This window comes from Chiloscyllium punctatum, chromosome 10, assembly GCF_047496795.1.
Source record: "Chiloscyllium punctatum isolate Juve2018m chromosome 10, sChiPun1.3, whole genome shotgun sequence".
Classification (NCBI taxonomy): domain Eukaryota; kingdom Metazoa; phylum Chordata; class Chondrichthyes; order Orectolobiformes; family Hemiscylliidae; genus Chiloscyllium; species Chiloscyllium punctatum.
Window position 1 is genome coordinate 121,079,286 of NC_092748.1, and position 22,322 is coordinate 121,101,607.

At 53.3% G+C, this 22,322-nt stretch overlaps 1 protein-coding gene across 1 annotated transcript in view; it reads left to right on the forward strand.

Annotated features, from left to right (window-relative positions):
• LOC140481829 (basic phospholipase A2 PA-12C-like) overlaps positions 1 to 22,322 on the forward strand; it is a 31,053-nt gene that overhangs the window by 3,893 nt on the left and 4,838 nt on the right. Inside the window, exons 2-3 of the mRNA XM_072578356.1 lie at positions 11,155 to 11,326; positions 21,411 to 21,535. Coding sequence (XP_072434457.1) covers positions 11,155 to 11,326; positions 21,411 to 21,535 — 297 coding nt within the window. The remainder of the gene's footprint in view (positions 1 to 11,154; positions 11,327 to 21,410; positions 21,536 to 22,322) is intronic.

Genomic DNA, 22,322 nt, shown 5'->3' on the forward strand with positions numbered 1-22,322 from the left:
GAGTGTGTGTATGTGAGTGTGTGTGTGTGAGAGAGTGTGTATGTGAGTGAGAGAATGTGTGTGTATGTGAGTGAGAGAATGTGTGTGTATGTGAGTGAGAGAGAGTGTGTGTGTGAGTGTGTGATTGTATATTGGGTGAAGTGAGCCTTGTTCTGCAGTTTGAGTTTGGCTGTTATTGCGGTGGGATTGAGCAGGGGACTGGCAGTGTGCTGGTCACAGATGTATACATGTCCCTCAGAGAAGGAGCCCTGACCCAGGCTACATTCACTGGATGTTAAATGCAATCCCACAGTGTGGCTATCAATGACAAGGCTGTCTGCTCACACTACCGGCCTATTACCTGAAAGGATTGATTGAGAAAGGGACTGCTGTCAGTGATGAAGGATCTCTCCAGTGTTGGGGGTGAATGTTGTCTTTTCAATTGTTTAACATTGCAGTTGGATTGGCCCCTACAGCCCACCCCTACACTCCCTGCACCATATACTTCCTCACAATCTGCTTCCTATTGGGTCCAATGTAATATTGTGTTTACAGCTGCACTTATAATTAGATTAGATTAGATTCCCTACAGTGTGGAAACAGGCCCTTCGGCCCAACAAGTCCACACCAACCCGCCGAAGCACAACCCCGTACCCCTACACCTTACCTAACACTACGGGCAATTTAGCATGGCCAATTCACCTAACCTGCACATCTTTGGACTGTGGGAGGAAACCCACACAGACACTGGGAGAATGTTCAAGCTCCACATTCGCCAGAGGCGGGAATTGAACCCGGGTCACTGGCGCTGTGAGGCAGTAGTGCTAACCACTGTGCCACCGTGCCGTCCACCAATGGATGATCTAGGCACTGCATTTTGTTGGATCTTGCTGTGCGTCAATTGGCTACTGTGTTTTCAATAATCCAACCTCATCCTTCAAATCTTTCACAGCCTGTGGACTGCCTCCTGGTGGAGGTTGTGAACAATGCTGCCAAAATGACACCTCGGGATTTCCCTGAGTAAGGAAAGGGGGTACAGTGATACACAGCTGCCATTCTCTAACTCCTGCTGTGTCTAACTGCCCTTATGTGGGCATTGATCTGTACTGACCCCGGCTGGCTGCTCCACCACCTTCAGAAACATATCACTGAGGCACTGGACAATGGGAGACGTTGGCAGCTCTCTCCCCATCCCCGTCCCCATCCCCGTCCCCGTCCCCATCCCCATCCCCGTCCCCGTCCCCGTCCCCGTCCCCATCCCCGTCCCCATCCCCGTCCCCGTCTCTGTCAGTCAGCAGCGTGCCTTTGATAGATTGAGACAGCTTCCCCACTGCCAGTGTGTACAGTTACCAAGTGACCATCGTATCAAATAGCTCCCAGCTGGCAACAGGAGCAGAGAAAAGATAGACACCAGCAAGAAACTAAATCATGTTCATTTGCTGCTTCTTTCTCTCTTTAACCTTGTGCTTCTTATGTGTGTGTCTCCCTACCTCTCTCTATCACACACTCTCCTATAGTCCCTTGATATCAGTCTCTCTCTCTATATTTCTCTGTCTCCTTCTGTCTCTGTCTCCCACTCTGTCTTTCTCTCTATCTGTCTGGATCTTTCCATCTTTCTGTTTCTCTCTGTCTCCCTCTCTATATTTTTCTCTCTCTGTCTCCCCCTGACACCCCCATGTGTGTGTGTCTCTCTCTCTGTCTCCCCCTGACACCCCCATGTGTGTGTCTCTCTCTCTCTGTCTCCCCCTGACACCCCCATGTGTGTGTGTCTCTCTCTCTGTCTCCCCCTGACACCCCCATGTGTGTGTCTCTCTCTCTCTGTCTCCCCCTGACACCCCCATGTGTGTGTGTGTGTGTGTGTGTCTCTCTCTCTCTGTCTCCCCCTGTCACCCCCATGTGTGTGTGTGTCTCTCTCTCTGTCTCCCCCTGACACCCCCATGTGTGTGTGTGTGTCTCTCTCTCTCTGTCTCCCCCTGTCACCCCCATGTGTGTGTGTGTCTCTCTCTCTGTCTCCCCCTGACACCCCCATGTGTGTGTGTCTCTCTCTCTGTCTCCCCCTGTCACCCCCATGTGTGTGTGTGTCTCTCTGTCTCCCCCTGTCACCCCCATGTGTGTGTGTGTCTCTCTGTCTCCCCCTGTCACCCCCATGTGTGTGTGTCTCTCTCTCTGTCTCCCCCTGTCACCCCCATGTGTGTGTCTCTCTCTCTCTGTCTCCCCCTGTCACCCCCATGTGTGTGTGTGTCTCTCTCTCTGTCTCCCCCTGACACCCCCATGTGTGTGTCTCTCTCTGTCTATCTCCCCCCGTCACTCCCATGTGTGTGTGTCTCTCTCTCTCTGTCTCCCCCTGTCACCCCCATGTGTGTGTGTGTCTCTCTCTCCCTGTCTCCCCCTGTCACCCCCAGGTGTGTGTGTGTCTCTCTCTCTCTGTCTCCCCCTGTCACCCCCATGTGTGTGTGTGTCTCTCTCTCTGTCTCCCCCTGTCACCCCCATGTGTGTGTGTGTCTCTCTCTCCCTGTCTACCCCTGTCACCCCCATGTGTGTGTGTGTGTCTCTCCCTCTGTCTCCCCCTGTCACCCCCATGTGTGTGTGTCTCTCTCTCCCTGTCTACCCCTGTCACCCCCATGTGTGTGTGTCTCTCTCCCTGTCTCCCCCTGACACCCCCATGTGTGTGTCTCTCTCCCTCTCTGTCTCCCCCTGACACCCCCATATGTGTGTGTGTCTCTCTCTCTGTCTCCCCCTGTCACCCCCATGTGTGTGTGTCTCTCTCTCTCTGTCTCCCCCGACACCCCCATGTGTGTGTGTGTCTCTCCCTCTCTGTCTCCCCCTGTCACCCCCATGTGTGTGTGTCTCTCTCTCTCCCTGTCTCCCCCTGTCACCCCCATGTGTGTGTCTCTCTCTCTGTCTCCCCCTGTCACCCCCATGTGTGTGTGTCTCTCTCTCTCCCTGTCTCCCCCTGACACCCCCATGTGTGTGTCTCTCTTTCCCTGTCTCCCCCTGTCACCCTCATGTGTGTGTGTCTCTCTCTCTCTGTCTCCCCCGTCACCCCCATGTGTGTGTGTCTCTCTCTCTCTGTCTCCCCCGACACCCCCATGTGTGTGTGTGTCTCTCCCTCTCTGTCTCCCCCTGTCACCCCCATGTGTGTGTGTCTCTCTCTCTCCCTGTCTACCCCTGTCACCCCCATGTGTGTGTGTCTCTCTCCCTGTCTCCCCCTGACACCCCCATGTGTGTGTCTCTCTCCCTCTCTGTCTCCCCCTGACACCCTCATATGTGTGTGTGTCTCTCTCTCTGTCTCCCCCTGTCACCCCCATGTGTGTGTGTCTCTCTCTCTCTGTCTCCCCCGACACCCCCATGTGTGTGTGTGTCTCTCCCTCTCTGTCTCCCCCTGTCACCCCCATGTGTGTGTGTCTCTCTCTCTCCCTGTCTCCCCCTGTCACCCCCATGTGTGTGTCTCTCTCTCTGTCTCCCCCTGTCACCCCCATGTGTGTGTGTCTCTCTCTCTCCCTGTCTCCCCCTGACACCCCCATGTGTGTGTCTCTCTTTCCCTGTCTCCCCCTGTCACCCTCATGTGTGTGTGTCTCTCTCTCTGTCTCCCCCTGTCACCCCCATGTGTGTGTCTCTCTCTCTGTCTCCCCCTGTCACCCCCATGTGTGTGTGTGTGTGTCTCTCTGTCTCCCCCTGTCACCCCCATGTGTGTGTGTGTCTCTCTCTCTGTCTCCCCCTGTCACCCCCATGTGTGTGTCTCTCTCTCTGTCTCCCCCTGTCACCCCCATGTGTGTGTCTCTCTCTCTGTCTCCCCCTGTCACCCCCATGTGTGTGTGTCTCTCTCTCTGTCTCCCCCTGTCACCCCCATGTGTGTGTCTCTCTCTCTGTCTCCCCCTGTCACCCCCATGTGTGTGTCTCTCTCTCTGTCTCCCCCTGTCACCCCCATGTGTGTGTGTCTCTCTCTCTCCCTGTCTCCCCCTGTCACCCCCATGTGTGTGTCTCTCTCTCTCTGTCTCCCCCTGTCACCCCCATGTGTGTGTGTCTCTCTCTGTCTCCCCCTGTCACCCCCATCTGTGTGTATCTCTCTCTCTCCCTGTCTCCCTTGACACCCCCATGTGTGTGTCTCTCTTTCCCTGTCTCCCCCTGTCACCCTCATGTGTGTGTGTCTCTCTCTCTGTCTCCCCCTGTCACCCCCATGTGTGTGTCTCTCTCTCTGTCTCCCCCTGTCACCCCCATGTGTGTGTGTGTGTCTCTCCCTATCTCCCCCTGACACCCCCATGTGTGTGTCTCTCTCTGTCTGTCTCCCCCGTCACCCCCATGTGTGTGTGTGTGTCTCTCTCTCTGTCTCCCCCTGTCACCCCCATGTGTGTGTGTGTGTCTCTCTCTCTGTCTCCCCCGTCACCCCCATGTGTGTGTGTCTCTCTCTCTGTCTCCCCCGTCACCCCCATGTGTGTGTGTGTCTCTCTCCCTGTCTACCCCTGTCACCCCCATGTGTGTGTGTGTGTGTCTCTCTCTCTGTCTCCCCCTGTCACCCCCATGTGTATGTGTGTCTCTCTCCCTGTCTACCCCTGTCACCCCCATGTGTGTGTGTGTGTGTCTCTCTCTCTGTCTCCCCCTGTCACCCCCATGTGTGTGTGTCTCTCTCTCCCTGTCTACCCCTGTCACCCCCATGTGTGTGTCTCTCTCTCTCTGTCTCCCCCTGACACCCCCATGTGTGTGTGTGTGTCTCTCTCTCTGTCTCCCCCTGTCACCCCCATGTGTGTGTGTCTCTCTCTCTGTCTCCCCCGACACCCCCATGTGTGTGTCTCTCTCTCTCTGTCTCCCCCTGACACCCCCATGTGTGTGTGTGTGTGTCTCTCTCTCTGTCTCCCCCTGTCACCCCCATGTGTGTGTGTGTGTGTCTCTCTCTGTCTCCCCCGTCACCCCCATGTGTGTGTGTCTCTCTCTCTGTCTCCCCCGTCACCCCCATGTGTGTGTGTGTCTCTCTCCCTGTCTACCCCTGTCACCCCCATGTGTGTGTGTCTCTCTCTCTCCCTGTCTCCCCCTGACACCCCCATGTGTGTGTCTCTCTTTCCCTGTCTCCCCCTGTCACCCTCATGTGTGTGTGTCTCTCTCTCTGTCTCCCCTTGACACCCCCATGTGTGTGTGTGTGTCTCTCTCTCTGTCTCCCCCTGTCACCCCCATGTGTGTGTGTCTCTCTCTCTGTCTCCCCCGACACCCCCATGTGTGTGTCTCTCTCTCTGTCTCCCCCGTCACCCCCATGTGTGTGTCTCTCTCTCTGTCTCCCCCGTCACCCCCATGTGTGTCTCTCTCTCTGTCTCCCCCTGTCACCCTCATGTGTGTGTGTGTCTCTCTCTCTGTCTCCCCCTGACACCCCCATGTGTGTGTGTGTGTCTCTCTCTCTGTCTCCCCCTGTCACCCCCATGTGTGTGTGTGTCTCTCTCTCTCTGTCTCCCCCGTCACCCCCATGTGTGTGTGTCTCTCTCTCTGTCTCCCCCTGTCACCCCCATGTGTGTGTGTCTCTCTCTCTGTCTCCCCCTGTCACCCCCATGTGTGTGTGTGTCTCTCTCTCTGTCTCCCCCTGTCACCCCCATGTGTGTCTCTCTCTCTCTCTGTCTCCCCCTGACACCCCCATGTGTGTGTGTCTCTCTCTCTGTCTCCCCCTGTCTCCCCCATGTGTGTGTGTCTCTCTCTCCCTGTCTCCCCCTGACACCCCCATGTGTGTGTCTCTCTCTCCCTGTCTCCCCCTGTCACCCCCATGTGTGTGTCTCTCTCTCTGTCTCCCCCTGTCACCCCCATGTGTGTGTGTCTCTCTCTCTCTTTCTGTGTGTATAGAGTCATAGAGATGTATAGCACAGCAACAGACCCTTCGGCCCAATCTAGTCCCACCTGCCACCACCCAGCCCATATCCCTCCAAACCCTTCCTATTCATATACCCATCGAGATGCCTCTTAAATGTTGCAATTGTACCAGCCTCTACCACATCCTCTGGCAGCTCATTCCATACACGTACCACCCTCTGCGTGAAAACATTGCCCCTCAGCTCCCTTTCAATTCTTTCCCCTCTCACCCTAAACCCCTCTCACCCTAAACCCCCCTCACCCTAAACCCCTCTCACCCTAAACCCCTCTCACCCCTCTAGTTCTGGACTCCTCCACCCTGGGAATAGACCCTGTCTGTTTACCCTATCCATACTCCCCACGATTAGTGAGCAGAATTAAGGAGAATCCCAAAGTCTTTTATTCTTATATACAAAGCAAGTGGGTAAGTAGAGAAAGGATTGGTCCACTAAAGGATAACGAAGGAAGGCTGTGTGTCAAACCTGAGAGAATGGGTGAGATTCTGAATGATTACTTTGCATCAGTGTTCACTGAGGAGAGGGACATGGTGGATGGTGAGATTAGAGATGAAAGTTTGATTAGTCTGGATCACGGTGACATACGTAGGGAAGGTGTGTTGGCAAGGCTAGAGGTTATTAAGGTGGATAAATCCCCAGGACCGGAGGGGATCGATCCCAAGTTGCTGAGGGAGGTGAGAGAGGAAATAGCTGGGGCCCTGACAGATATCTTTGTGGCATCCTTAAATACAGGTGAGGTGCTGGAGGACTGGAGGGTTGTTCATGTTGTCCCCTGTACAAGAAGAGTAGTAGGGATATTCCGGGTAACTACAGACCAGTGAGCCTGACATCGGTGGTGGGAAAGTTGCTGGAGAAGGTACTGAGGGATAGGATTTATTTATATTTGGAATGGAATGAGCTTATTGGTGATGGCCAACATGGTTTTGTCCAGGGGAGACCGTGTCTTACCAACTTAACAGAGTTCTTTGAGGAAGTGACCAAGTTGATAAATGAAGGAAGGGCTGTTGATGTCATATACGTGGACTTTAGTAAGGCGTTTGATAAGGTACCCCATTGTAGACTAATGGAGAAAGTGAAGTCACGTGGTATGCAGGGTGTTCTAGCAGATGGATAAAGAACTGGTTGAGCAACAGGAGACAGAGAGTAGTAGTTGAAGGGAGTTTCTCAAAATGGAGAAGGGTGACCAGTGGTGTCCCACAGGGGTCAGTGTTGGGGCCACTGTTGTTTGTGACATACATAAATGATCTGGAAGAGGGCACTGTTGGTATGATCAGCAAGTTTGCAGATGACACAAAGATTGGTGTAGTAGCAGAAAGCATAAGGGACTGTCAGAGAATACAGGAGGATATAGATCGACTGGAGAGTTGGGCGGAAAAGTGGCAGATGGATTTCAACCCAGACAAATGTGAGGTGATGCATTTAGGCAAGACTAATTCTAGAACGAATTATACAATGAATGGAAGAGTGTTGGGAAAAGTCAATGAGCAGAGAGATCTGGGAGTGCAGGTCCATTGTACCCTGAAGGTTGCTGCACAGGTGGATAGAGTGGTCAAGAAGGCATATGGTATGCTTACCTTCATTGGACGGGGTATTGAGTATAAGAGTTGGTAAGTCATGTTAACATTGTACAAGACATTGGTTTGGCCACATTTAGAAAACTGTGTACAGTTCTGGTCGCCACATTACCAAAAGGATGTGGACGCTTTGGAGAGGGTGCAGAGAAGATTTACGAGGATGTTGCCTGGTATGGAAGGTGCTAGCTATGAAGAGAGGTTGAGTAGGTTAGGTTTGTTTTCATTAGAAAAAAGGAGATTGAGGGGGGGCCTGATTGAGGTTTACAAAATCATGAAGGGTATAGACAGGGTGGATAGAGATGAGCTTTTTCCCAGAGTGAAGGATTCAATAACGAGAGGTCACACTTTCAAGGTGAGAGGTGGAAAGTTTAAGGGAGATACACGCGGCAAGTACTTCACACAGAGGGTGGGGGGTGTCTGAAATGCGTTGCCAGCAGAGGTGGTAGAGGCAGGCACGGTAGATTCATTTAAGATGCGTCTGTACAGATGCATGAGTAGGTGGGGAGCAGAGGGATACAGATGGTTAGGAATTGACTGACAGGTTTAGACAGTACATTTGGATCGGCTCAGGCTTGGAGGGCCGAAGGGCCTGTTCCTGGGCTGTAAATTTTCTTTGTTCTTTGATTTTATAAACCTCTATAAGGTCACCCCTCAGCCTCTGACACTCCAGGGAAAATAACCCCAGCCTATTTGGCCTCTTCCTATAGCTCAAACCCTCCAACACTGGCAACCTCCTTGTAAATCTTTTCTGAACCCTTTCAAGTTTCACAACATCCTTCTTATAGCAGGGAAACCAGAACTCCATCTGCCACTTCTCAGCCCATTGGCCCATCTGGTCCAGATCCTGTTGTAATCTGAGGTAACCTTCTTCACTGCCCACTACACCTCCAATTTTGGTGTCATCTGCAAACTTACTAACTTACTTACCTCTTATGCTCACATCCAAATTATTTATATAAATGATGAAAAATAGAGGGCCCCGCACCGATCCTTGTGGCACTCCACTGGTCACAGGCCTCCAGTCTGAAAAACAACCCTCCACCACCACCCTCTGTCTTCTACCTTTGAGCCGGTTGTCTATCCAATTGGCTATCTCCCTCTGGATTCCATGTGATCTAATGTAGGAACAAATTACTGCAGATGCTGGAATCTGTACTGAAAACAACCAATGCTGGAGATTGCAGCGGCTCAGGCAGCATCCAGGGAGAGAGAGCCCGTTCATGTTTCGAGTCCACGTGATCGGAGCTGATGTGAAGTGAGGAGGGGGCAGCATTTTTGCTGGAGCTGAGGGGGGTCACATAATCTGAACTATCAATATCTTTTCTGTACCAGCACTCTACACCTCCACCACCACCACAATCCACACCCCTTCACCCCCCCTACCCCCCTCGCCCCCCACCCCCCCCACCCCTCACCCCCCCCCGCCCCCCACCCCGCCAGCAATCGCCAGCCTTTATTGGTTTCAGTCCGTGAGATCTAACCTTGCTCGCCAGTCTCCCATGAGGAACCTTGTCGAACACCTGACTGAAGTCCGTATAGATCACATCTACTGCTCTGCCCTCATCAATCCTCTTTGTTACTTCTTCAAAAATTTAAGTCTTGGTTTGGAGACGTCGGTGTTGGGCCGGGGTGTACAAAGTTAAAAATCACACAACACCAGGTTATAGTCCAACAGGTTTATTTGGAAACACTAGCTTTCGGAGCGTTACTCCTTCATCAGGTGATTCATCAGGCACAATCACCTGACAAAGGAGCAGCGCTCCGAAAGCTAGTGATTCCAATTAAACCTGTTGGACTATAACCTGGTGTGGGGTGATTTTTAACTAAAAAATTTAAGTCCATGAGGTATGATTTCCCACGCACAAAGCTATGCTGACTATCCCTAATCAGACCCTGCCTCTCCAAATGCATATCAATCCTGTCCCTCAGGATTCCCTCCAACAACTTGCCCACCACCGAGGTCAGGCTCACCGGTGTATAGTTCCCTGGCTTGTCTTTACCACCCTTCTTAAACAGTGGCATCTCGTTTGCCAATCTCCAGTCTTCTGGCACCTCACCTGTGACTATCGATGGTACAAATATCTCAGCAAGAGGCCCAGCAATCACTTCTCTAGCTTCCCACAGAGTTCTCGGGTACACCTGATCAGGTCCTGGGGATTTATCCAACTTTGTGCATTTTAAGACATCCAACACCTCCTCCTCTGTAATATGGACATTTTAAAATATACCACTATTCATTTCTCCAAATTCTTTAGCTTCTGTATCGTTCTCCACAGTAAACACTGATGCAAAATATTAATTTAGCATCTCCCCCATCTCCTGCAGTTCCACACATAGATGGCCTTGCTGATCTTTAAGGGGTTCTATTCTCTCCCCATTAAACCTTTCATCCTCAATGTATTTGTAGAGTCCCTTTGGATTTTCCTTAACCCTATCTGCCAAGGCTATCTCATGTCCCCTTTTTGCCCTTCCTGATTTCCCTCTTAAGTATACTCCTGTTATCTTTATACTGTTCTAGGGATTCATTCAATTTCTCCTGTCTGTACCTGACATATGCTTCCTTCTTTTTCTTGACCAAGCCCTCATTTTCTCTGGCCATCCAGCATTCCCTATACCCACCAGCCTTGCCTTTAACCCTTATAGAAATGTACAGTCTCTGGTATCTCGTTATCTCATTTTTGAAAGCTTCCAGCCCTCCCTTTACCTGCGAATATCTGCCTCCAATCAACTTTTGACAGTTCTTGCCAATTACCGTCAACTTTGGTCTCCCTCTACTTTAGAACTTTAACTTTTAGATCCTGTCTATTGTCTCTCATCACTTTTTAAAATGAATAGAATTATGGTCACTGTAGTCTCCCACTGACATCTCAGTCACCTGCCCTGCCTCATTTCCCAAGACAAAGTCATGTTTTGCTCTTTCTCTAGTAGGTACATCAGTATCTGAATAAGAAAACTGTTTTGTGGACTCTCTATGGGTCTCTTTCCCTATTTGTCCCTCCCTTTCTCCCCCCCCCCCCTCATCTGTTGCTCTCTCTCTCTCTCTCTCTCTCTTTCTCTGTCTCCCTCCTTCTGTCTCCATCTCTCTCTCTCTCCTCCCCACATCTCTCGTTCTGTCTCTCTCTCTCTCTCTCTCCCACCCTCTAACAGATATAGACAGTACAGCACAGGAACAGACCCTTCAGCCCACCATCTTGTGCCGAACATGATGTCAAATTAAACTAATTCCTTCTGCCTGCTCTTGGTCCATATCCCTCCATTCCTTGGATATCCATATTTTTATCTAAAAGCCCCTTAAATGCCCCAATCATATCTGCCCAAACTACCACCCCCTTGGCAGCACATTCCAGACTCCCGCCCCTCTCTGTGTAAAAAAACTTTCCCCCTCACATCTCCTTTGACCTTTCCCCCCTCATCTTAAACGTACGCCTCTTAGTGTTAGACATCTCAGCTCTGGGAAAAAGATTCTGACCATCAACCCTATCTATGCATCTCAATATATTTATAAACTTCTGTCAAGTCTCCCCTCAGTCTCCGCTGCTCCAGAGAAAGCAGCCTGAGTTTTTCCAGCCTCTCCTTGTAGCTCATACCCCCTAATCCAGGCAGCATCCTGGGAAACCTCTTTGCACCCTCTCCAAAGCCTCCCTATCCTTCCTGTGATGTGGCGACCGGACTTGAACACAATACTCTCAGTGTGGCCTAACCAGAGTGTGATGAAGCTGTGACAGTAAGGGTGTGTGTGTGTATGTGTGTGTCTCCTGTAGGTCTGTTGCTGACCACCGCTGACCGACGCTGGAAGAGGCATCTGGACCAGCTGGGTACGATGATCGAGTGCCGTGTGGGTGGGGGCCGCTGGCTCTCCCGCCTTGATTACTTCGATTACGGATGTTACTGCGGCTTCGGGGGGCATGGCCGCCCACTGGATGCTGTCGACCGGTGAGAAAGGGCAGGGCAGGGCACAGCAAGACTCCAACACTGGGCTCCACAGTGTCCTGAGGATACACTGGGCAGCTGTCTCAGGAATTAACCCTCTCCCTCCCCTCCCAGGTCCCACTGCTAACTATCCAGGGAGAAATTCACAGGAAACTCAACTGAACTGTGGAGTTTTCACTCTGCCTGGAGTGGGCGCACCAGGAACAATATCTTTTCCCAATCTGTTGGGGGTGTGTGGAGGTGTGGTGGGGGATGGCGGTGTGATCCTTAGGGTGGAGGGTATGATGCTGAAATCTCTGGTGATAAACCCAGCCAGAGCCTGTCCCTCTGCCCCTGGTGACAGTGTCAACAAAACCCGAGAGAACAGAAAGGCAATTCTCAAACTGAGACTATCCACACAGTGTCCGGGGACAGATAGAGAAAATGGGAGATGGAGGGTCAGGGGACAAACTAACGTGTGAGAGTCAGAGACATAGTGTGTGAGAATGAGGGTGTGAGTGTGTGATACTGATGGTATGAGTGTCAGTGTGTGAGAGAGAGTCAATGTGAGCTAACGTGTGAGAGTCAATGAGTCGAAGACAGAGTGAGGGTGTGACTGTGACAGTGGGTGAGTGTGTTCCGGAGAGTGAGTGTCTTCCGGAGTGTGAGTGTGAGTGTGTTCCGGAGAGTGAGTGTGTTCCGGAGAGTGAGTGTGAGTGTGTTCCGGAGAGTGAGTGTGTTCCGGAGAGTGAGTGTGAGTGTGAGTGTGTTCCGGAGTGTGAGTGTGTTCCGGAGAGTGAGTGTGAGTGTGTTCCGGAGTGTGAGTGTGTTCCGGAGAGTGAGTGTGAGTGTGAGTGTGTTCCGGAGTGTGAGTGTGTTCCGGAGAGTGAGTGTGAGTGTGTTCCGGAGTGTGAGTGTGTTCCGGAGAGTGAGTGTGAGTGTGAGTGTGTTCCGGAGTGTGAGTGTGTTCCGGAGAGTGAGTGTGAGTGTGAGTGTCTTCCGGAGTGTGAGTGTGAGTGTGTTCCGGAGAGTGAGTGTGTTCCGGAGAGTGAGTGTGAGTGTGTTCCGGAGTGTGAGTGTGTTCCGGAGAGTGAGTGTGAGTGTGAGTGTGTTCCGGAGTGTGAGTGTGAGTGTGAGTGTGTTCCGGAGAGTGAATGTGAGTGTGAGTGTGTTCCGGAGAGTGAGTATGTTCCGGAGAGTGAGTGTGAGTGTGTTCCGGAGAGTGAGTGTGTTCCGGAGAGTGAGTGTGTTCCGGAGAGTGAGTGTGAGTGTGAGTGTGTTCCGGAGTGTGAGTGTGTTCCGGAGAGTGAGTGTGAGTCTGTTCCGGAGAGTGAGTGTGAGTGTGAGTGTGTTCCGGAGTGTGAGTGTGTTCCGGAGAGTGAGTGTGAGTGTGTTCCGGAGTGTGAGTGTGTTCCGGAGAGTGAGTGTGAGTGTGAGTGTGTTCCGGAGTGTGAGTGTGAGTGTGTTCCGGAGTGTGAGTGTGTTCCGGAGAGTGAGTGTGAGTGTGAGTGTCTTCCGGAGTGTGAGTGTGAGTGTGAGTGTGTTCCGGAGAGTGAGTGTGTTCCGGAGAGTGAGTGTGAGTGTGAGTGTGTTCCGGAGAGTGAGTGTGTTCCGGAGAGTGAGTGTGAGTGTGAGTGTGTTCCGGAGAGTGAGTGTGTTCCGGAGTGTGAGTGTGTTCCGGAGAGTGAGTGTGAGTGTGTTCCGGAGAGTGAGTGTGAGTGTGAGTGTGTTCCGGAGTGGGAGTGTGAGTGTGAGTGTGTTCCGGAGAGTGAGTGTGTTCCGGAGAGTGAGTGTGAGTGTGAGTGTGTTCCGTAGTGTGAGTGTGTTCCGGAGTGTGAGTGTGAGTGTGTTCCGGAGAGTGAGTGTGAGTGTGAGTGTGTTCCGGAGTGTGAGTGTGTTCCGGAGAGTGAGTGTGAGTGTGTTCCGGAGTGTGAGTGTGTTCCGGAGAGTGAGTGTGAGTGTGAGTGTGTTCCGGAGAGTGAGTGTGAGTGTGTTCCGGAGTGTGAGTGTGTTCCGGAGAGTGAGTGTGAGTGTGAGTGTCCTCCGGAGTGTGAGTGTGAGTGTGAATGTGTTCCGGAGAGTGAGTGTGTTCCGGAGAGTGAGTGTGAGTGTGTTCCGGAGTGTGAGTGTGTTCCGGAGAGTGAATGTGAGTGTGTTCCGGAGTGTGAGTGTGTTCCGGAGAGTGAGTGTGAGTGTGAGTGTGTTCCGGAGAGTGAGTGTGAGTGTGTTCCGGAGTGTGAGTGTGTTCCGGAGAGTGAGTGTGAGTGTGAGTGTCCTCCGGAGTGTGAGTGTGAGTGTGAATGTGTTCCGGAGAGTGAGTGTGTTCCGGAGAGTGAGTGTGAGTGTGTTCCGGAGTGTGAGTGTGTTCCGGAGAGTGAATGTGAGTGTGTTCCAGAGAGTGAGTGTGAGTGTGTTCCGGAGTGTGAGTGTGTTCCGGAGAGTGAGTGTGAGTGTGAGTGTGTTCCGGAGAGTGAGTGTGTTCCGGAGAGTGAGTGTGAGTGTGTTCCGGAGAGTGAGTGTGAGTGTGAGTGTGTTCCGGAGTGTGAGTGTGTTCCGGAGAGTGAGTGTGAGTGTGTTCCGGAGTGTGAGTGTGTTCCGGAGAGTGAGTGTGAGTGTGAGTGTGTTCCGGAGTGTGAGTGTGAGTGTGTTCCGGAGTGTGAGTGTGTTCCGGAGAGTGAGTGTGAGTGTGAGTGTCTTCCGGAGTGTGAGTGTGAGTGTGAGTGTGTTCCGGAGAGTGAGTGTGTTCCGGAGAGTGAGTGTGAGTGTGAGTGTGTTCCGGAGAGTGAGTGTGTTCCGGAGAGTGAGTGTGTTCCGGAGAGTGAGTGTGAGTGTGAGTGTGTTCCGGAGTGTGAGTGTGTTCCGGAGAGTGAGTGTGAGTGTGTTCCGGAGAGTGAGTGTGAGTGTGTTCCGGAGTGGGAGTGTGAGTGTGAGTGTGTTCCGGAGAGTGAGTGTGTTCCGGAGAGTGAGTGTGAGTGTGAGTGTGTTCCGAAGTGTGAGTGTGTTCCGGAGAGTGAGTGTGAGTGTGTTCCGGAGAGTGAGTGTGAGTGTGAGTGTGTTCCGGAGTGTGAGTGTGTTCCGGAGAGTGAGTGTGAGTGTGTTCCGGAGTGTGAGTGTGTTCCGGAGAGTGAGTGTGAGTGTGAGTGTGTTCCGGAGAGTGAGTGTGAGTGTGTTCCGGAGTGTGAGTGTGTTCCGGAGAGTGAATGTGAGTGTGAGTGTCTTCCGGAGTGTGAGTGTGAGTGTGAGTGTGTTCCGGAGAGTGAGTGTGTTCCGGAGAGTGAGTGTGAGTGTGTTCCGGAGTGTGAGTGTGTTCCGGAGAGTGAATGTGAGTGTGTTCCAGAGAGTGAGTGTGAGTGTGTTCCGGAGTGTGAGTGTGTTCCGGAGAGTGAGTGTGAGTGTGAGTGTGTTCCGGAGTGTGAGTGTGAGTGTGAGTGTGTTCCGGAGAGTGAGTGTGTTCCGGAGAGTGAGTGTGAGTGTGTTCCGGAGAGTGAGTGTGAGTGTGAGTGTGTTCCGGAGTGTGAGTGTGTTCCGGAGAGTGAGTGTGAGTGTGTTCCGGAGTGTGAGTGTGTTCCGGAGAGTGAGTGTGAGTGTGAGTGTGTTCCGGAGTGTGAGTGTGAGTGTGTTCCGGAGTGTGAGTGTGTTCCGGAGAGTGAGTGTGAGTGTGAGTGTCTTCCGGAGTGTGAGTGTGAGTGTGAGTGTGTTCCGGAGAGTGAGTGTGTTCCGGAGAGTGAGTGTGAGTGTGAGTGTGTTCCGGAGAGTGAGTGTGTTCCGGAGAGTGAGTGTGTTCCGGAGAGTGAGTGTGAGTGTGAGTGTGTTCCGGAGTGTGAGTGTGTTCCGGAGAGTGAGTGTGAGTGTGTTCCGGAGAGTGAGTGTGAGTGTGAGTGTGTTCCGGAGTGGGAGTGTGAGTGTGAGTGTGTTCCGGAGAGTGAGTGTGTTCCGGAGAGTGAGTGTGAGTGTGAGTGTGTTCCGAAGTGTGAGTGTGTTCCGGAGAGTGAGTGTGAGTGTGTTCCGGAGAGTGAGTGTGAGTGTGAGTGTGTTCCGGAGTGTGAGTGTGTTCCGGAGAGTGAGTGTGAGTGTGTTCCGGAGTGTGAGTGTGTTCCGGAGAGTGAGTGTGAGTGTGAGTGTGTTCCGGAGAGTGAGTGTGAGTGTGTTCCGGAGTGTGAGTGTGTTCCGGAGAGTGAGTGTGAGTGTGTTCCGGAGAGTGAGTGTGAGTGTGAGTGTGTTCCGGAGAGTGAGTGTGAGTGTGTTCCGGAGTGTGAGTGTGTTCCGGAGAGTGAGTGTGAGTGTGAGTGTCTTCCGGAGTGTGAGTGTGAGTGTGAGTGTGTTCCGGAGAGTGAGTGTGTTCCGGAGAGTGAGTGTGAGTGTGTTCCGGAGTGTGAGTGTGTTCCGGAGAGTGAATGTGAGTGTGTTCCAGAGAGTGAGTGTGAGTGTGTTCCGGAGTGTGAGTGTGTTCCGGAGAGTGAGTGTGTTCCGGAGAGTGAGTGTGAGTGTGAGTGTGTTCCGGAGAGTGAGTGTGAGTGTGTTCCGGAGAGTGAATGTGAGTGTGTTCCAGAGAGTGAGTGTGAGTGTGTTCCGGAGTGTGAGTGTGTTCCGGAGAGTGAATGTGAGTGTGTTCCAGAGAGTGAGTGTGAGTGTGAGTGAGTGTGATCGAGCTGGTGTGAGAGAGAGAGTCCTCAGCAATGAACATTCCCTACACACGAACCTCCATTGCATTTTTAATTTCCTTTCCTCAATAAAACCTTTCACCTTTTAATTACCTTTCCCAGGGCTCCATGTTGGAATCTCTCCAACCAGCTGTCTGCCCAGTCAGTACTGAAACAGCTCCTCCCAACTTACCAAACTCTCCCCCGTCTCTCTCCCTGTCCCTGACCCTGTACCTGTCCCTGTCCCTGTCTCTGTCTCTGTCCCTGTCCCTGTCTCTGTCTCTGTCCCTGTCTCTGTCCCTGTCCCTGTCCCTGTCCCTGTCTCTGTCCCTGTCTCTGTCTCTGTCCCTGTCTCTGTCCCTGTCCCTGTCCCTGTCCCTGTCTCTGTCCCTGACCCTGACCCTGTCCCTGTCCCTGTCCCTGTCCCTGTCCCTGTCTCTGTCTCTGTCCCTGTCCCTGTCCCTGTCTCTGTCCCTGTCCCTGTCTCTGTCCCTGTCCCTGTCCCTGTCCCTGTCCCTGTCCCTGACCCTGACCCTGTCCCTGTCCCTGACCCTATCTCTGACCCTGTCCCTGTCCCTGTCCCTGTCCCTGTCCCTGTCCCTGTCCCTGTCCCTGTCTCTGTCCCTGTCTCTGTCCCTGTCCCTGTCCCTGTCCCTGTCCCTGTCCCTGACCCTGACCCTGTCCCTGTCCCTGACCCTATCTCTGACCCTGTCCCTGTCCCTGTCCCTGTCCCTGTCCCTGTCCCTGTCCCTGTCCCTGTCTCTGTCCCTGTCTCTGTCCCTGACCCTGTCCCTGTCCCTGACCCTATCTCTGACCCTGTCCCTGTCCCTGTCCCTGTCCCTGTCCCTGTCTCTGTCCCTGTCCCTGTCCCTGTCCCTGTCCCTGTCCCTGTCTCTGTCCCTGTCTCTGTCCCTGTCTCTGTCCCTGACCCTGTCCCTGACCCTGTCCCTGTCCCTGTCCCTGTCCCTGACCCTGTCCCTGACCCTGTCCATGTCCCTGACCCTGTCCATGTCCCTGTCCCTGACCCTGACTCTGTCCCTGTCCCTGACCCTGTCCCTGTCCCTGACCCTATTTCTGTCCCTGACCCTGTCTCTGTCCCTGTCCCTCTCTCTGTCCCTGACCCTGTCCCTCTCTATGTGGGAAACGTTTCCCCTTGTATTCTCACTGAGGGTGCACCCTTTAACACAGTGACCCCATCACCCTCCTCCAGCCCCCTCTACCCTCACTCCTTAATGAGGGTTAGGAGGGATAGGAGCGGAAATGGAAGCTGTTTGAACCCATGTGCCCTCATTAAAACATGAACCTGCTCCATCTTCACAACAATAATTCCCAAGCTCTGCCTTGGAGTAAATTATTTGGACTGTAAGAGTGTGTGTATATCGGTGTCTCGACTCTCCCCTGTACCCTGTGGAAGGTAGTGGATCTGCAGTAACCTGTAGTGTCCAGGGAAGGGCAGTGTTGGGTCATTGAGGATGATAACAGGGAATTTGCAAAAAGCCACAGAATTTTAAGTGCCTTAATCAAAACCAATATTGCAATATCAATAATATGTTTCTGATCATGTTTATTTTGGGTGACAAGTTGGCCCAGAATAAGTGGGGTCCCAAACCCGTGGGAGAAGGAATGGGAGCTCAGTGGTTAGCACTGCTGCCTCACAGCACCAGGGGCCCAGGTTCAACTCCAGCCTCGGGCGACTGTCTGTGTGGAGTTTGCACACTCTCCCCGTGTCTGCGTGGGCTTCCTCCGGGTGCTCCAGTTTCCTCCCACAGTCCAAAGATGTGCAGGTTAGGGGGATTGGCCATGGGAAGTGCAGGGATAAGGTAGGGAAGGATGTGATTCAGTGGGTTGGTGTGGACTTGATGGATCAAATGGCCTGCTTCCACAGTGTAGGGGTTCTATGATTTCAACTCCAAAAACATGGGCAAGTGTTGACATTCATCTGGGGTTTCAACTCAATTTACTCCCTCCAATAGCACGGCGCTCCCTCAGCAATGAACTTCTGACAGTGTGACACTCCGACAGTGCAGCACTCCCTCAGTACTGATTCTCCGACAGTGCGGCACTCTCTCAGTACTGACCCTCTGACAGTGTCGCACTCCCTCAGCACTGACCCTCTGACAGTGCAGCACTCCCTCAGCACTGACCCTCTGACAGTGCAGCACTCCCTCAGTACTGACCCTCTGACAGTGTCGCATTCCCTCAGCACTGACCCTCCGACAGTGTGGCACTCCCTCAGCACTGACCCTCCGACAGTGCGGCACTCCCTCAGCACTGACCCTCTGACAGTGCAGCACTCCCTCAGTACTGACCCTCTGACAGTGCAGCACTCCCTCAGTACTGACCCTCCGACAGTGCGGCACTCCCTCAGCACTGACCCGCTGATAGTGCAGCACTCCCTCAGTACTGACCCTCTGACAGTGTCGCACTCCCTCAGTACTGACCCTCCGACAGTGCAGCACTCCCTCAGTACTGACCCTCTGACAGTGCGGCATTCCCTCAGTACTGACCCACCGACAGTGCAGCACTCCCTCAGTACTGACCCTCTGACAGTGCAGCACTCCCTCAGCACTGATCCTCTGCAAGTGTGGCACTCCCTCAGTACTGACTCTCTGACAGTGCAGCACTCCCTCAGTACTGACCCTCTGACAGTGCAGCACTCCCTCAGTACTGACCCTCTGATAGTGCGGCACTCCCTCAGCACTGACCCGCTGATAGTGCAGCACTCCCTCAGTACTGACCCACCGACAGTGCAGCACTCCCTCAGTACTGACCCTCTGACAGTGCGGCACTCCCTCAGCACTGATCCTCTGCAAGTGTGGCACTCCCTCAGTACTGACTCTCTGACAGTGCAGCACTCCCTCAGTACTGACCCTCTGACAGTGCAGCACTCCCTCAGTACTGACCCTCTGACAGTGCGGCACTCCCTCAGTACTGATCATCCGACAGTGCAGCACTCCCTCAGTACTGACCCTCTGACAGTGCGGCACTCCCTCGGTACTGACCCTCTGACAGTGCGGCACTCCCTCAGCACTGACCCTCTGACAGTGCAGCACTCCCTCAGCACTGATCCTCTGCAAGTGTGGCACTCCCTCAGTACTGACTCTCTGACAGTGCAGCACTCCCTCAGTACTGACCCTCTGACAGTGCAGCACTCCCTCAGTACTGACCCGCTGATAGTGCAGCACTCCCTCAGCACTGACCCTCTGACAGTGCGGCACTCCCTCAGCACTGACCCTCCGACAGTGCGGCACTCCCTCAGTACTGACCCTCCGAAAGTGCACCACTCCCTCAGTACAGACCCTCTGACAGTGCGGCACTCCCTCAGTACTGACCCTCCGAAAGTGCACCACTGCCTCAGTACTGACCCTCTGACAGTGCAGCACTCCCTCAGTACTGACTCTCTGACAGTGCGGCACTCCCTCAGCACTGACCCTCTGACAGTGCGGCACTCCCTCAGCACTGACCCTCTGACAGTGCGGCACTCCCTCAGTACTGACCCTCTGACAGTGCGGCACTCCCTCAGCACTGACCCTCCGACAGTGCGGCACTCCCTCAGTACTGACCCTCTGACAGTGCAGCACTCCCTCAGTACTGACCCTCTGACAGTGTCGCACTCCCTCAGTACTGATCCTCTGACAGTGCGGCACTCCCTCAGCACTGACCCTCTGACAGTGCGGCACTCCCTCAGTACTGACCCTCTGACAGTGCGGCACTCCCTCAACACTGACCCTCTGACAGTGCGGCACTCCCTCAGTACTGACCCTCTGACAGTGCGGCACTCCCTCAGTACTGACCCTCCGACAGTGCGGCACTCCCTCAGTACTGACCCTCTGACAGTGCGGCACTCCCTCAGTACTGACTCTCTGACAGTGCAGCACTCCCTCAGCACTGACCCTCTGACAGAGCGGCACTCCCTCAATACTGATCATCCGACTGTGCAGCACTCCCTCAGCACTGATCCTCTGACAGTGCGGCACTCCCTCAGTACTGACTCTCTGACAGTGCAGCACTCCCTCAGTACTGACCCTCTGACAGTGCAGCACTCCCTCAGCACTGACCCTCTGACAGAGCGGCACTCCCTCAATACTGATCATCCGACAGTGCGGCACTCCCTCAGCACTGACCCTCTGACAGTGCGGCACTCCCTCAGTACTGACCCTCTGACAGTGCGGCACTCCCTCAGTACTGACCCTCCGACAGTGCGGCACTCCCTCAGTACTGACCCTCTGACAGTGCGGCACTCCCTCAGTACTGACTCTCTGACAGTGCAGCACTCCCTCAGCACTGACCCTCTGACAGAGCGGCACTCCCTCAATACTGATCATCCGACTGTGCAGCACTCCCTCAGCACTGATCCTCTGACAGTGCGGCACTCCCTCAGTACTGACTCTCTGACAGTGCAGCACTCCCTCAGTACTGACCCTCTGACAGTGCAGCACTCCCTCAGCACTGACCCTCTGACAGAGCGGCACTCCCTCAATACTGATCATCCGACAGTGCGGCACTCCCTCAGCACTGACCCTCTGACAGTGCGGCACTCCCTCAATACTGATCATCCGACAGTGCGGCACTCCCTCAGTACTGACTCTCTGACAGTGCAGCACTCCCTCAGTACTGACCCTCTGACAGTGTGGCACTCCCTCAGCACTGACCCTCTGACAGTGCGGCACTCCCTCAGTACTGACCGTCTGACAGTGCGGCACTCCCTCAGCACTGGCCCTCCGACAGTGCGGCACTCCCTCAGCACTGACCCTCTGACAGTGCGGCACTCCCTCAGTACTGACCCTCTGACAGTGCGGCACTCCCTCAGTACTGACCCTCTGACAGTGCGGCACTCCCTCAGTACTGACCCTCTGACAGTGCGGCACTCCCTCAGTACTGACCCTCTGACAGTGCGGCACTCCCTCAACACTGACCCTCTGACAGTGCGGCACTTCCTCAGCACTGACCCTCTGACAGTGCAGCACTCCCTCATTACGGACCCTCTGACAGTGTGACACTCCCTCAGCACTGACTCTCTGACAGTGTGGCACTCCCTCAGCACTGACCCTCTGACAGTGTGACACTCCCTCAGTACTGACCCTCTGACAGTGCGGCACTCCCTCAGCACTGACCCTCTGACAGTGTGGCACTCCCTCAGTACTGATCCTCTGACAGTGTGGCACTCCCTCAGCACTGACCCTCCGAAAGTGCACCACTCCCTCAGCACTGATCCTCTGACAGTGCAGCACTCCCTCAGTACTGACCCTCTGACAGTGTGACACTCCCTCAGTACTGACCCTCTGACAGTGTGGCACTCCCTCAGTACTGACCCTCTGACAGTGCGGCACTCCCTCAGTACTGACCCTCTGACAGTGCAGCACTCCCTCAGTACTGACCCTCTGACAGTGTAATACTTTCCCTGTGATGTACAGCCTGTATATCCTGATTGTCCTCTGCAGGAGTTTCTGACTCTCTCTGTGTCTCAGTTGTTGTTGGCAGCACGATCTCTGTTACGGGAGGATTGAATCAGATGGGAAGTGCCGCTGGTTTGAGTATGCATACTGGACACACTACTCATGGAGATGTCGCCAAGGACACTCTCTGACCTGTTGTAAGTGATTTGTTTGTTGTTGCCAGGGTTTTTGTGCAGGGTGGGGGGGAGGTTACAGTTATGTATCACTCAAACACTCCCCAAAGGAGAGAAACCTAAAGGTTTATTGTCACACTCTGAGTGATTCTGGCCTTGCAGGACCGTTCTGCTTGTCTATAGTCGCACAGCAATTTGGAACTCTCTGTCCTCAAAGCCCCTGTCTGTGCCTTTTCTGTTTGAGGGTGTGAATTCTGTCCACTGACTCAGTTTTCCAGGATATTTATAAAAGTCTCTTCCTCACTACCTGTTAGCAATGTGGCATGAACTGCTCTCTTTCTCTCTCTCTCTCTCTCTCTATCTGAGTGTAAATGTTTATTCAACTTCCCCTTTCATGACTACAGTGCCCAACTTACAAATCCTTCATCAGGCCCACTATTTCTGACCCATGAACACGATCACCCTTCACCCCTCCCTGTTCCAGGGACACTTTATTAAATCACGGAATCTTACTGTGCAGTATGAGGCCACTCTGCCCACTGAGGTGATGTTGGCCCCACACTCACTCCTCTGTCCCCACAGCCCAGAAATCTTACCCTTCTCTTTTCTCAATTCCTCTTTCAGCCATTTTTCTGAGCTTGCTTCCCCCACCCTCACAGGCCGCACCCAGTCACTGACTGCACCACAAATATTCCCCGGTTCTTGCTGATTTGTGTCTTTCTGGTTTTCAGTCGCACTTCAACTCAAATCACTTCCCTTTTTAGATGACCGCTTGGTGAATTTGAATACCTCAAATAAATCCTCTGTTTGC